The sequence below is a fragment of the Sarcophilus harrisii genome, chromosome X (genome assembly GCF_902635505.1).
Source record: "Sarcophilus harrisii chromosome X, mSarHar1.11, whole genome shotgun sequence".
NCBI classification, from domain to species: domain Eukaryota; kingdom Metazoa; phylum Chordata; class Mammalia; order Dasyuromorphia; family Dasyuridae; genus Sarcophilus; species Sarcophilus harrisii.
The window spans coordinates 72487870-72504110 of NC_045432.1; the positions used below are offsets into that span (position 1 = coordinate 72487870).

At 42.5% G+C, this 16241-nt stretch overlaps 1 protein-coding gene across 1 annotated transcript in view; it reads left to right on the forward strand.

Moving 5' to 3' along the window:
- The first annotated feature begins 9853 nt into the window (after window positions 1-9853).
- The window catches only part of CENPI (centromere protein I), a 49578-nt gene continuing 43190 nt past the window's right edge, over window positions 9854-16241 (forward strand). The window contains exons 1-3 of the mRNA XM_031944948.1: window positions 9854-9882; window positions 10982-11166; window positions 12020-12157. Coding sequence (XP_031800808.1) covers window positions 10995-11166; window positions 12020-12157 — 310 coding nt within the window. The 5' untranslated portion in view covers window positions 9854-9882; window positions 10982-10994. The remainder of the gene's footprint in view (window positions 9883-10981; window positions 11167-12019; window positions 12158-16241) is intronic.

Sequence of the window (16241 nt, forward strand, 5' to 3'; positions counted from 1 at the left end):
CTTACAGAACAATAATATTCCACAATATTCATATACCACAATTTATTCAGCCATTCTCCAGTTGATGGGCATCCACTCAGTTTCCAGTTTCTGGCCACTACAAAGAGGGCTGCTACAAACATTTTGGCACATACAGGTCCCTTTCCCTTCTTTAGTATCTCTTTGGGGTATAAGCCCAGTAGTAGCACTGCTGGATCAAAGGGTATGCACAGTTTGATAACTTTTTGAGCATAGTTCCAAATTGCAGAGGACTTCTTTAGTTTTTTCCACTCACAACCCCTTTTCATGCAAGAAATTTTTACGTGACCCCAGGTAAATAGGTATAGAAAATAGGCATACAAGACAACATTTACTGATAATAAATCAGAATTCTGTGACCCCCCACATTCAGTTACAAAATCCCCCATAGGGTTGGAAACCACAGTTTATGAAACTGGGGCTTAGATGACCAGGAGAATGGTGGTGCTCCTGGTGATAACAGAGAAGCTGGAAAAAGGGAGTGTTTGGGAGGAAATATGAGTTCTAGGAAATATGAGTTCTAGTTAGCCAACTGTGAGTCTTAGATGCTTAAGAGTTGTCCAAAAAGCAGTTGGTGACAGGGGGATGGGAACTCAGGAAAGAGATGAAGGTTGGATGCATAAATATGAGACTTGCCTCTAAAGAGATGATCAGGAAACTCATGGAAGCTGATGCCACTCAGTGAGGTAGTACAGACCAAGGGTTCTTAATTTGGGGTTTATATTGACTTAAGGAAATAAGCAATATGCATTTTCTAAGTGTTTACTATGTGCCAGGCACTGTGGGTAAATACTGGAGATACAAATATGAACAAATGCAAAGGTGGTCCCTTGCTCTCAAGTAATTTAAATTCTAGTGGGAGAAGATAATGCATAAAAGAGAGCTGAAAAGCAGGTTTGAGTGAGGGGGGAGACACCTATGTGGAGCTCTAGCGGCAAAGTTCTGCTAAAAGCACAGCCAGAGGAGAGTTAAAGCATGTCCAACCTGGGCCTCTTCCCAAAACACAGGTCCCTTGAAGGAACTCACTTTTAAGAAGGAGTGCCACCATGATAGAGAGAATGTTCCAAGTTGAGATGGTCCCTCTCAGGTACCGAGGGAAGTGCCAAGGTGGGAAGGGAAGTGAATTACAGTGGCAGAGTCCAGAGAGTTAGAAGCACTGCTAGGAGAGAAAAATGATTTGAAGAGCTAATGACCTAGCTGCTTTATGGCCCCGAGAAGCCTGCTCGTGAAGAGACTCAATGCAACTCTTTCTTCCCTGATTCCTAATCTAAATAAAGACTAAATTGGAGGCTGAGGTTCAAATTGTGCCCCCTCAGAGTTGGAAATCTGTTGAAGAGGCTGATGCCCATTCTGACACACCACCTCCTCCAGGGTTATTTCCATAACTCCCGCTCACATTAGCAGACCGGGTCCTCTACCTCTCTGTTCCTCACAAGGCCTTACTGGTGGGCTTCCCACTTATTATCAGCCAGTAGCCATAAGTAGTTTTGAGGGAAAAGGTAATTAACTGAGCTGGTAGAGCAAGAGTAGTTAGTACAAAGATCAGACCACTAAAAGTTTGGGGCCTATTCTCCCATAAACATCCACAGGATCCATGGGGAGAGTATGAATGGGCTTAGGAATCCAATAGCGATAAGGTACACACCGGAGAGAACAAATCTGGACATGGGGCGATTCGAGAGCCCTACATTTCTCCCCCTATAAAGTTCTCACGTGAACAAACTCTTAGACCTCAGAGGTGTTCCCGTGGAGTTCTCTGGCCAACTTTCCTCAGTGTCTCCTTTGCTCTTGGCATGGCTTGCAGTTCCTGATATGGCTGTTGCCATCAGCCAATGTTGCAAAGAGACACTGCTGAGATCACTCACTCTTTGGAGGTTAATAACTTCCCAAGACTGTCATTTGGTCATGGAGTCCAGGTGGGTGGGGCACAGCGAGAGGAGGGAGGGAATAGGCTCCTCCTCCTTTGCTAGGCTGTCCCCTGGTACAGATGTGAGGGGCGGCCTCCTTGGCCATTCCTGAAGCTTGCCTGGTTGGAGGGCTCTAGGCTAAATAGCAACCCCCCCCCCCAGTTCTGTCTGATTCTTTCAGCTTGTCCCAAAATATTTCCTGTGTGGCAGCAGCTGCACTGGTCCAATGATCTAAATACTTCATACTTCTTAGACTTATCAAGGTTCTGAGATTTTAAGACCTCAGAGACCATCTAATGCAGGGGTCCTCAAACTTTTAAAATAGGAGGCCAGTTCACTGTCCCTCAGATTGTTAGAGGGCCGGACTATAGCAAAAACAAAAACTTTGTTTTGTGGACCTTTAAATAAAGAAACTTCATAGCCCTGGGTGAGGGGGATTAACGTCCTCAGCTGCCGCATCTGGCCATGGGCCATAGTTTGAGGACCCCTGATTCTAATGTAACTACTGCAAAGGAGGAAACCAAGTCCCACAGCGAATTAACTCATTTAAGGTCTGAGAGGTAAGATGAGGCAGAGCCAGCATTCAAAACCAGTGCCTGATTTCAAAATGCGTCACTTTCACCCCTCCTCAGGACACTTTTTCTCTTTCTGCCAACAACTGGTCTGTATCCAAGCTCACTTTCTGATTCAGATACATCACTTTCCTATCCCCGCCCAGCCCACTCTTCCCATGTCACAAAGCTGTATTTACTGAGAGCCAGTTACTTGCAAGCTGCTGATAGAACAGATGTTTCCACATCTTAGCTCCGGCTTAGTGGATTCTCGTGCCCAGAAAGCTGAACCCCCTCTCTAATGAGGAGGCAGACTCAGCCTCCACTTCCTTTGATTTGGCTCAGTAATTATTTACACAGCACCTACTAGTATCTTCCAGGTAGGTGCTGTATTAGGCTCTGGGAATAAAAAGGCAAATACCAAATAGCCCTTAACCTAAAGGGGCTTATATTGGAATGGAGGCAAACAACCTGTACAGGGACGAATAAATACAAAATATAGAAAAATAAATATAGCACATTCGGAGGGAAGGGGCCGCAGCTGTAGCTGACAGGGGGGTGGGGAATCAAGAAAGGCTTCACATAAAGGTGATCTAGTGGCCACAAGGACCGTCTGTACATAAAGACGCAGGGGCCACACGAATATAGATGAGGTGAGCTTTAACCTAGCTCTTAGAAGAGGAAGAACCCCAAGGACAACATCTGCCCTGCCAGGATGCTTCCTAGGGGTTGGAAGGCAGTCCCCTGGAACATCTACCTTCAATTTCTGAGAGATACTGAGCTAGAATGATCTCTCTTCCTCTTTCAAATATTGGAAATGTAGGGGAGATAAGAAGTTCAGAATAAAATGATATATATTTAAGTTTCTTCCCATCAAACAACGGTTCCACAACAGACTGTTACAAATGGCGAATATGAGTAAACTAGTTTATCTAAGCAAACGAACAAATGGAAAGCGGAGAAATTCTACAGATTAGAATACAAGATTTAATGAGTTCTTTAGCTGGGAATAAGACAAAATCTCAGCTCAAATCAAGAGAATCCATCATATCCTAGAGAAGGGCCCACGTTTGGCAAGTTCTAGAATATCAAGCAAGTACAGTGACAGGATTGGGGAGGGGTCAGTTTACTGAGTCTCTCTGCCACTCTAAAGTTGGATACTATCTCCACTGTTCTCCACCAAGAACATCTCTAGAGTCAATTCACTAAGTCTCTCAAACAGATCTGCAGCACAAAAGTGGGCTTGGAGCTTTGGCCGAAGTCAGATTTCATAAAGATGACATTTAAAGAAAAATTCCATTTCATTTTATTTTCACTTCCAGACTCTCTCCCTCAACTGACCCCTTCCCCACCTCCTGAGCAAGCAAGAAATATAAAACCCATTACAAATATGTAATCATGTAAAACAAATTTCCACATTAGCCATGTTTCAAAAAGAAAAAGAAAAAAAATATGCTTCAGCTTGTACTTGGAGTCCATGTTTCATCATGAATCCTTTGGAATTGTGGACAGTCACTGTGTTGATCAGAGTAAGTCTTTTCACCACTGACAATTTTTATAATATTGCTATCCTTGTGTACGCTGTTTTCCTGATTCTGTCCAATTCTCAATAAAGGTGATATTTGGGACAGCTAGGTAGTGCAGTGGATAGAGAGCATCAGCCCTATCTGACCTCAGACACTTAACATTTCCTAGCTGTGTGACTCTGGGCAAGTCATTTAACCCCAATTACCTCAACAACAAAAAATAAAATAAAATAAATAAATAAAATAAAGGTGACATTTGAACTGAACCTTGAAGGGAATTAAGCATTTAAGGAAGAAGCCCCAGTGAGAAAGGAGTATATTCTAGGTGTGGGAGACAATGTGTACAAAGGCTGGGAAAGGGAGTTCTGTCTGTGAGGAACAGAAAAGTTAGGTTGTAGTGTGAGAAGGGGATTAATGGGTAACAAGCCTGGAGATAGGCCAAATGGAGGAGCAAATAGATTTGTTCCAGGATGTAATAGTTTATTGAGAAGAATGATAAATTTAAGGAAAATCATTTTGGCTCCCATGCAGAAGATGGATTAGAGGCAGAAGAAAGGAAGCATGGAGACTAACTGGAAAGTGATAGGAAGAGTTGTAGTATAAAGATGATATTAATTAGCATATATCCCACTTTAAGGTTGACAAAATACTATACACGTTAATTCATTCAATCTTCAGGATGACCCTGAGAATGAGGTGCTCATATTGTCCCCATTTGACTGATAGGAAAATGGGTATAAAAAAGTTAAATGACTTGTCCAGTGCCACACAACTAAGTTCCTGAAGCAGAATTTGAACTCGGACATTCCTGAGGCTCTAACTAGCAATAATCTATAGATTACTGTGTTACCTGTATGTGATAAACATTGTTTACAGAGGCCTTTGGATTTTAGTCAATCAAAAAATATTTAAGCAACTACTTTCCACCAGGCACTGTGTTGGGCACAATTACAAAGGCTGAGACGAGTTCTAGCTTCAAGAATCTCATATTTTCAAATTTTTAATTTTGACTTTCATTTCCAAATTCCTTCCCTCCTCTATTCTTTCCCCTCGCCATTGAGAAGGCAAGGATCACAATACACATTTGAAGTAATGAAGAGTTTATTTCTGCACTAGTGCTATTCCAAAAGGAAAACTAAAACCCCAGGAATATATACTTATTTCAATCTCCACTAAGTCTTTCAAGTTCTCTATGTAGAGGTGGGTGACACTTTTTCATTAGGAGTCCTTAAAACTGTGAGGATCATTGTATTGATCAGAATGACCAAATCTTTCACTGTTGATTTTTGTGGTTTTTAGTCATGTCTGATTCTGCGGCCCCATTTGGAGTTTTCTTGGCAAAGCCACTGAGTGGGTTGCCATTTCCTTCACCAGCTGATTTTCATTATGAGGAAACCGAGGCACACAGGGGTCAGTGACTTGGCTAATGCCACACAGCTAGTGTCTGAGGCCAGATCTGAACTCGGGTAGAGGAGTCTTTCTGACTCACGCCTGACATTTTATCTGCTGTGCCACTTAGCTGCCTGAACCAGGTTGTGAAATATGTTAAAAACTATACAGAGGTGTCTGTATTTTTATCTTGGAGATAACAGGAGCAGGTGACAAGAAAACCTGCGCTTAGGGGAGATGTGTGCAGTGTGCAGGACTGACTGGTATATCAAGAGTTGAGGCAGGCCACTGATTAGGATTCATGATCTGGGCAAGAGGCAAAAGAGGGTTTGAACTAAGGTAGTGGCTCTGGGAATGGAGACAAGGGGATGGATGTTAGTCGTGTTGGAAGTTTGAAATGGCACGATTTGGCAATTTATCAGATATGGGCGAGGGAGGGAGAGGAGTCCAGGCGAATACTGAGATCATCAGCCTGGGAGGCTGGCAGGATGGTGATGCCCTGAACAGAAACAGAATCTTGGAAGAGGGTGGATTTGGGTGAGTTGGTGGAGATGATGAGTTGTGCTTTAGATATTCTGACTTTGAGGTGTTTCCCCAAGATCCAGTCTGAGGTATCCAACAGCCAATTTGTGCTGGATTTGCAGATCTATGTAGAAAGGATTGAACCCACGAGAACTCAATGGGGTTACAGAGAGTTGGTAATGCTCAGGGGAGAAGCTTAGGGGAATAGCACAATTAGGGAGCAAAGAAGCCTGAGAAGGGGAGCCATAGGAGAAACAGAGGGTGATGAATGACGTCAAAGGCTGCAGAGGGGTCTGGAAGGATGAAGATTGAAAAACCCCCACTAGACTTGACAGTTAAGAGATCATTGTTAACTTGGAAGGAGCAGTTTCAGTTGAGTGATGACGTCGGAAGACTGACTGCAGAGGGCTTAGCACCCGAGTACGGATAGTCTTTTCGAGGAGGAATACAGCTTGAAAGGATGGCAGGGGCTAGGGGCGGTGCGTATTATTATCTTTATTGTTGTTGTTGTTATAGAGCTGTGGGGACATGGGCTTTGTATTTGTAGGCAGTAGGGAAGACCGGGGATGAAAGAGATAACTACTGGAAAACAAACCCGGGACGGAATCATGGCAAATCCGGCTACTAAACTGCCAAATGAACTGGGGGGGGGGGAGTTTGCGCCAGGCCTATATTTTCAGAGCATTCGAAAAACCTCAGTCGGGAGGGCCGCAACCAATCAGAATTAAGCTAGTTGAGCCCCAACCAATCAGAGACCAGAAACCGACCCATTCGGTGCCTTCTACGCAATGGCTCTCCAGCTTAGGCTCGACTTGTACGCCTGCGTATGAGTCTACATTACCTAGGGAGCGCGCTCGCCGCTCGCTCCGCCCCTCGGAGGTCTCTGCTTGGACGTCCGGCCTTGCGCAGGGCGGGATTCACTTTCGAAAAGGAGAGTCGGCGCGGGAAGAGTTCTTGGGGCGGCCGGGGCCAGCACTTGGCCCTCAGGTGAGCTAGCCCTGGCTTCCCATTACCTGTTGCAGGAGAAGGTGGGGAGGGGATAACTGAGGAAGGGACCGGGACCGGGACCGGGACCGGGGGCGGGGGCGGACGCGAACGCGGACGCGACAACGGCTGCGACCGTGGCGTCTAGGAGTGGAGCGGACTGGGATTCGGTTCCTCTCCCCGCGGCAACACCCCCTCCCCCCCTTCATCCCCTGCGCTAGGACGTGCCTACGAGTCATGTGACTCTGACGCTCGCCTCCGCCCAGCGTTCGCCCCGCCCTCGCACTTGCTCCTCGAATCGGGTTGCTCTCTCCCGTGTGGCGCGCTTGAGCCGGTCTCCCAGCGCCCCCTGCTTCCCAGGCTGTTCAAGTCAGCCGAAGGGCCGCGAGACTTAAAGTTACCCTGCAGCCAGGCGCCCGGGAGAGTTTGGGCTTTGGAGACAAGGGAGCTCAGGCACCAAACCGCCCTCCATCCAACTGGTGCTCACACATGACTCTATCCTCTGTGTGTTTGCTGTGTCCCTCCTGTGGTCAGCCAGATAATGCAGTAGATGGAGGACCGGAACGGAAGCCAGGAAGACTCCTCTTTATCATCGTGTTCGTGTTCTTGTTCCTGTTCATCCTCGTCGTCCTCGTCCTCATCTTCATGCTCATCTTCGTCTTCATCTTCGTAAGTTCAAATCTACGTCCGGACACATGTTGGCCCTAGTCCAATCACTTCACCCCATTTCTCTGTTTCCTTTTCTGTCCGATGAACTGGAGAAGGAAATGACAAACTACTCCGGTTTCTCTGCCAAGAAAACCTGAAATGCTGTCATGGAAACTCAGACATGACTGTTCTCTCACACTCCGTCTCTTTCTGAATCTTTGCCTCTCCCTCTTCCTCTCTTCTGGCTCTCCTATTCTCTCTCCCTCCCTCTTTCGTTTTCCATCTCTCTCACTTGCATACACCAACACACCCACTCCTCTTATCATCCTGGTTGTCGTTCCCCCACAACCTTCTGTTGAAGGTCCCTTTATCAATTATGTCATAGGGCTTGTGAGGAAAAAAAATGTGTTAACTCAATGGTATAGCTGTTATTTCTCCTCTAGAATGTGGCTGCTTGAGAGAAAGGGTTGCTTTCTTTTTCTGTCATTTCATCTGTAGAACCTATCACAGAGTAGGTGCTTTTTTTTTTTTTTTAAACAAACACTTGTAGGGTCTTTCTTAAAAAAGCACCTCTGTCTCTGACCCTAGTACAGAGTAAGTGCTTTCTTAAGCAAGCACTTGTAGGTGCCTTTTTTCTTTTTCTTTTTCTTTTTTTTTTTTTTGCTGAGGTAATTGGAGTTAAGTGACTTGCCCAAGATCACACAGCTAGGAAGTGTTTAAGTGTCTGAGGCCAGATTTGAACTCAGGTCTTCCTGACTTCAGAGCTGGTGCTCTATCCACTGTGTCACCTAGCTGCTCCTGAGTAGGTACTTTTTTAAACAAGCACCTGTGTCTCTGATCCTACCACAGAATAGATGCTTTTTTAAACAAGCTTTCTGATTTAAGATCCAAGGCTTCTTCTACCAACTCAGTAAAAATCTTATTTCCCCCTAGCCAAATATTGTACCCACAAAGTCCTTTTCACTCTTAATTTTTTTCTTCTTCCATTTCTTCCAGTAGGTACTTTCTCAAACAAGCACCTGTATTTCCGACCCCAGTACAGAGTAGGTGCTTTTTAAAGCAAGCAGCTGTGTCTTTGACCCCAACACAGAGTAGGTGCTTTTTTAAGCAAGCACCTGTGTCTGACCCCAGTACAGACTAGGTGCTTTTTTATTTTATTATTTTGGGTTTTTTTCTTAACACAGTTAAGAAAATCCATTTTGTTTAATCAAGATGTGAAAGGGCCACATCCATGACACTACTTATATTTTTTAATAAAAAGGAATTAAATATTTTTTCCAATGACCTTTTATAGAACAAACATGGTTTACTTAATCTACTTCAGAATATTAAACTTAGTTGATATCTTATCCACTGCACCCCATCCACTCAATTAGCAACTTAATTGTTTTCCCTCTGGACCTTATTTACTTATATTTCAGGAAAGGATCTTGTCGAAATCTTTTCAATAAGGGGTGATAAAAAGTTAAGATGATCATAGTAGGAATCTGAAGCTTTAAGAGCTTTATTGGCATACCCAACATCATATGGCTAAAAAGTAGCAGAATTAGGATTCAAATCCATGATTTCTGGTTTAAAATCCATGGTTCTACCAACTCAGGAAAAAATCTTATTACCTCCTAGCTAAATAATGTACCCACAAAGTCCTTTTCACTCTCAATTTTTTTCTCCTTTCATTTCTTCCAGTAGGTACTTTCTTAAACAAACACCTGTGCCTCTGAATCCAGCACAGAGTAGGTGCTTTTTTTAAACAAGCCCCCATGTCTCTGACTCCAGCACAGAGTAGATATTTTTTAAACAAGCACCTATGAGCACCTGTGTCTCTGATCCTAGCACAGAGAAGGTGCTTTTTCTTTCTTTCTTTCTTTTTTTTTTTTTTTTTAAATAATTATAACTTTTTATTAACAGAACATATGCCTGGGTAATTTTTTACATTATCCCTTGCACTCACTTCTGTTCCGATTTTTCCCTTCTCTCCCTCCACCCCCTCCCCCAGATGGCAGGCAGTCTTATACATATCAAATATGTCACAGTGTATCCTAGATACAATATATGTGTGCAGAACCCAACAGTTCTCTTGTTGCACTGGAAGAATTGGATTCAGCAGGTAAAAATAACCCGGGGAGAAAAACAAAAATGCAAACAGTTTACACTCATTTCCCAGTATTCTTTCTTTGGGTGTAGTTGCTTCTGTCCATCATTGATCAATTGAAACTGAATTAGTTCTTCTCTTTGTCGAAGATATCCACTTCCATCAGGATACATCCTCATACAGTATTGTTGTTGGAGTGTATAGTGATCTCCTGGTTCTGCTCATTTCACTCAGCATCAGTTCATGTAAGTCTCCCCAAGCCTCTCGGTATTCATCCTGCTGCTCATTTCTTACAGAACAATAATATTCCATAACATTCATATGCCACAATTTATTCAGCCATCCCCCAACTGATGGGCATCCATTCATTTTCCAGTTTCTAGCCACTACAGAAAGGGCTGCCACAAACATTTTAGCACATACAGGTCCCTTTCGAAAAGGTGCTTTTTAAAACAAGCACCTGACTCTAGCACAGAGTAGGTGCTTTTTAACAAAAGCTCGTTGAGTTGAATTGAATTAAATTGGCATCTTTGTGGCCCCAAACAAATCACTAGATATCATTTTGCCCAACTCTGAAAGGCAGTTAGACTAGATGACCCAAGGTCTTTTCCAACTCTGATAATAGGTAGCATTTACATAGCTGTTTGATGTGCTTTAAGGAAGCTACCTCATTTAATTCTCACAACAGTCCCATAAGATAGGTGCTGTCTCCAATTTGCAGATGAAGAAACTGAGGTTTAGGGAGATTAAGTGACTCTGTGTTGCAAGCTAAGGAAGTATCAGAGGCAGAATTTGAACACAGGTCTTCTGGACAAGTCCCACTCTCTCTGCACTGAGCCTTCTGGTTGCCTCTAACTCTTTACGTATCTATAAAATGGAGGTCATAATCCTCATATTGCCTTTCTCATCCTTAAAACACAATTTAAATCTGAGGTGATGTCTATTCTAAGGTCATGCAATTGTGCTAGTTGCCTATTGAGAAAACTAAGGATGTGACTGTGTGAGACCACTCAGCCTGCTAATTTGGCTTTTTAATCAAGAAGTTTTACCTAAGTGGGTTGTGAGGGATTGTAGGCAAAAGGACGTCTTTTAGAGTAAGTTCAGTTCAGAACTGCATCATTGTAGTTGTGCCTGGCCTTCTGAGGTCACCTGCACCGTTAACCAACAGAAGGGCACTTCGGCTGATGAATAGGAATTCAATAGACTGACTTCTTTCCCAAGTCTCTTGTAGACCATAAGCTTTTTGACATAGTTAACCTGTATTCTTTATTGGTGGAGGATATCTTGTGATAATGAAAAGACCATTCCACTTTAACGGGTCACTGCATACTTGTTTCCCTATAGAACTTCTGTGGCAATGTCTACTCGGGAGGCTAAATTATCACCAGTTATTCCTGTTATAAAACATTCTTCCTTGGTATGTAGAATGAGACACAGTGACAGTGACTTAGAGCCTTTAATCCTGAGCAGTGATGATGATTTAGAAACTGATGACTACCAGGAGGGATATCTTCTTCATCGAGCATTTGGTAAGTATCTATGAGCCATATCTCCCTCCCCAACTGTCTCGCTTTTTTTTTTGTTGTTGTCTTTTCTTTTTTGATGGCCTTAAGGCACTATCTGGAAAACACCTTTAAATGAAGTCATTTCTAGTCTTCTGAAGTCATTGCTGTTTTTTCCAATAGATTATATAGATACACAATCGCTGGATTTGCAATACAAGGCCCAAGGCCATAACTCTGGTCCTACTACATTATTATGTGTGTGATCTTCTCTTTTGGGGACTTGAGTTTCTTCATCAGCAGAGTAAAAGGTTGGACTGGATAATTTCTAAGAAACTTTTCAGCCCAATGATATAACTACCTCTTTCCATGTTGGTTTCAAATCGGAATTAAATTATTTCGTCATGATTGAAGACTTAAGACTTCTAGAAATTTGTAGGAGATTTTTATGGTCAACTATTCTTGTCCTAGCGGTCAGTGCTGTCCTTGTTTCAGATATCACATAGCTGATAACTCCTTTTGTTATCTTTTAAGATGCTTTACTATCCATTTTCCAAATTCTGTTGTAGTGAAAGTTAGATTTAGAATTCCTGAGCTTACAGGTATGACAAAGTTATAGTTTGTGAGAATAGAATTTTTCAAACAGTCAGGAAATCAAATGGATAAGGCTAAAGCCACCAACATTCTTAACTTTCCAGGGACAGACTATTTTCCCAGTTTAAAAGTATGGTTGCTATAAAATAATACTAGAAACATAAGGAAGGAAAAAAAATTGTCATTATGAGGCTAGCCTTATTAAGTGTTCCAGATTGTAATTTTGTTAAGAATGACTATTCAGAGTGATCTATGGTCTTCAGAGTTTCCCTTTCAATTTTTCTAGAGTACTTCCAGAATGTGCACAAAAAAGGAGAAGTCATGGAGAAACACTTGCAGAATGTGGAAGATATCGCTTGGAAGTCTGGGTTAGCACCTGAAAGCATTGACATGCTGTTAGATGTGGCACTGAATGGCCCGTTTGGTATGTAGGGGTGAAGTCAACTCTTGGATCAGTTTCCTGAAGTTGGTGCTTCCTCAACTTTGTAATATTGTGTTACTTCTATTGTATTTCAGCATTTTCTAATTTGTGATAAGCTAGGCATCTCTAGTGTTGAACCTATAAAGTGAACATCAGTGTGTGTACCTATCTACCCTACCTTAGCCACACATAAAGGTAGTTACACCTTTGATCTTTTTTTTTTTTTTTTTTTTTAATTTTTAAAGCTTTTTATTTTCAAACATATGCCCGGATAATTTGACAGCATAGCTCCTTGCATAGCCTTGTGTTTCAAATTTTCTCCTCCTTCCCCCCACCCCTCCCCTAGATGGCAAGCAATCCAATATATTATATTTTTGATCTTGCCATCACCCACAAATGTACGACTTTCACATTCTAGAATTCAGAAATCTATTTATCTGACCATAATCTATGGACTTTTCTCCTCTTCCCCCTGCCCCCCCCCCCCTTTTTTTTTTAAACAAAACTTCATTCTTCACCTGTGGCATGACCTCTAGTCATTTTTCCCTCACTTTCTCTCCCACACCATCTCCTTTGCACCAGTCACTCTTTTTTTCACCATCTTGGTTCTCCTTGGTGAACTAATTCATTTCTCCAGTATCCTCTCTTGAGTCCCTTGTATGGCTTATTGTACCATGTCAGGCCTCAGCCTTGCATCACTCTCACTATTTACTGCCTTCACTCCAAAACATATGCTGCTGAATAAAGGTAGAGAAAACCATGTAGCCATTCTGATTTGATCCACTATAAATTTATGATACGCAACTTCAACTGGGCCCTTGCTGCTGCTAGGTAATCCTGTGATACCTCCCTAATCAACTTTTCCTGTCCTCCACAGTAGCTCTTCCAAACCTCTTCATTTCTCTTCAAGCCTACCATGGTTCCTCCTATCCCCACTCTCTCAGCTGAGAATCTTGCTTTTTTGCAAAAAAATGGAGGCCATTTGATGAACGCTCTCTTTTTCATCTCATTACTTTAGTGTGTTCTACCACAGTCTCTTTCTGTCACTCCTGTCTCATCTGATGAGGTGGTCTTATTTCTTACCAAGGCTAACTCCTCTATGTGTTCAAGTGATCCCATCCCACCAGATTGCCCTCTCTTTCTTCCCCACTCTCATTTATTTTTAATCTTTCTCTGTCTAGTGGAACATTGCCAACTGCTTACAAAGATGCTCTTGTTTCCTCCATCCCGAAAAAAATCCTCACTTGATCTTTCCATCCTTGCTATTGCCCTGTATTTCTTCTACCCTTTGTAGCTACACTCCTTGAAAAGGCCATCTACAATAGCTGTGTCCACTTTCTCAGACCTCTTCCGGTTCACTCTCTTAGTTGCCAAATCCACTGGCCCTTTCTCCATCCTCATTCTCGACCTTTCTGCAGTCTTTAGCACTGTTGATCCCTCTTTCCTCCTTGATATTCTCCTCTCTCTAGGTTTTGGAGACATGACTCTTTCCAAGTTCCACCTCTCTGACTACTCCTTTTCAGTCTCCTTTGTTGGACCATCTTTCCAGTTCATACCCTCCTAAATAGAGATGCCTGCAGGGGTCTGTGCTACGCCCTCTTCTCTTCTTCTGATTTGTTTTATTTGGTGATCTCCTCCGTTCCCGTGGATTTAATTATCCTCTCTATGCTGATGATTCTCAAATCTACCTATCCTGCTCCAATCTCCCATCCCAGCTGCCTTTGGCCCAGTTCAATGTTCGGCTGATGGACCAACTCACGGGGCCACCAGTCCCACTGAAGATCACTGCAGAGCAACAGCTCCTCCGTCTCCAGTTGAATGTTTTTCTGTGTGGATTTCTGGGAGTTTTGATTTGTGTGTGTGTGTGTGTGTGTGTGTGTGGATCTGACTGAGGAGTTCCTATAACAATCTGGAGCTTAATGTAATCAGTGACATATGATTGAAAGCCAAAGTATTTCTTCCATTTGAATGGCTTCCCTAACTGTGTGCCTCAGGCTTTTGAGATCGTGTCACCTCCGATACAGCTTTGTATATTTGGTCCAGTTCAGCTGCTCTTTCTGACTTCATCTTCTTAAGTGTCAATTTATCATAGCACATTGGGATCCAAGTTGTTAAGAGAGCAAAGGAGGTGATTCCTCTGTCATCAGTGATGAAAATAGATGATTATAGAAATATGGGCAGATCTCTCAGGCTTTTTCCATCTGTCACCCTTCCAGTTTTCCTTTATAAATATTCTTCAGATGATCTGGCGGAGTTGGATCACATTCCCTTTTGTCTCCACCTTTCTTTTCACGGACCTAATCTCATATCCTCACGCCCCCATAGCTCCCCAGTGAGACTTTACCAATCTGTTAATATTCTGAAGCAGCAGCTTAAATAGGTTGATTGAGCTGTCTGATTTGCACACAGCGTCTTCTCCTCTTTATCTTACAGTTTCCTATTAACTTGTCTTTTGTTCCACTTGCTTGTTCTGGCTGGAGCACAGCTGATTATAAAATGACTCTCCTGTGCATAATCAACTGTATCCTGTCAGATTATAGTCGGTTTCATATTTTGGTAGTGATGATCGTGACTTCTATCCAAGCCTTTCTAGGCTTTCATGAGTCTCATAAATGAAGACTTCTTTATTAAGCATTGTGTGTCAGGCCCTCTGCCAAGAGTGTGAATTCAAAATCAAAAGTTAAGACAGCTCCTTCCTCAAGGAGCTCACAGCCTAGTAGGAACAGATAACACATTTGTGGCATGATGGCCAGGGAAATGGCCAGAACGGCTCGTAAAGTTACTGGGATTATGAGTAGAGACATGGGGTACAAGTTTGAGACAGTAGCAGTGACCATATTGTTTTAATTCGGCTTCCAGATGAAAGTATTGCTCCTGCATAAGCATGAGGCTTCTGAGTTATCTATAAACCTTGTGATCTGAACTCTGTTTTCCACCATGTTTTTTGCTATCCTTCCTGGCCACCTCTGATTTGAAGTCACCGAGCATCTATTGTATTTATTAATTTAGTTGTAATCACCAAATCCATCAGAGAAATATTGAAGGTCGTCCTTCCCAGCAGATGTTGATAGCTTGATGATGGCCTTTTTTCTTCTTCTGAACTCTGCTGCTCAATGTGACAAGTGTGCCTGTGACATTATTTCTTGTTGCTTTTGGGTACATGATAAAACCATCTCCTTTATTTTTTTCTTGAAAAAGAACTGTGAGCCTTCCTTCCATTTAACTCCAACTTCATCTACATATTTTGGTTTCATTTATAATGAGAATGTCAGTATTTTAAAAATGACTGTTTTTTAATTCTGATCTCAAGTATCAAAACGAATATTTCCATATACATAGTAGAATAGAAAAAGCAGATTGTACATAAAACTGTATATCTATTTTCAGAATGTCAATATTGATACTGTTGCTATGGCCAAAGAATTCTTCCCTTTCTTAGCTGAGCTGACGCTCAGACAGTCGACAAGGTCTGTCACTGAGAGTGTGTTCCAAGTTTTGCTATCTTGCTCTTGTGGAGGCGGCCCAACTTATATCAAGGTCATTTTTAAAATGTCATGCTCAGAATTGCACAGGGCACTTGAGATCCGGCCCGCCCAGGGCTGAACATAGCAGGATTACTCCCTCCTACGCCTTCTAATGCAGCCTGAGATCATGGTAACTTTTGGTACCTTGGGCCCCTTTGGTGGTCGATCTGCTGAAGCTTATAGATAGAGCTCCGCCCAGATTATGCCCTATTATGCATTCATATTGGAAGCCAATGCTTCATTCTACCTATGCATTAATTAACATAAAAACATAATCTTTTCCTATCAAGTTCAAGGATTCCTCCTGAAATCTATCCATGGATCCCTTGTGGGTCTGCACCTTAGGTTCAGAACCCCTAAATTCACATCTTTGACTGTCACATCAACCCCTTGACTCACTGGATTTGCTGTCGATGAATAACCCCAAAGCTTTTTCAGATCATTTGTTTAGTCATCTTGTATTTGTGAAGATTTTTTTTTAACCCAAATATAAATCCATTTTATTAGATCCAAGACATCACGCTAACCTGTTAATTCTATAATTCCACATCTTGTCATCTGCG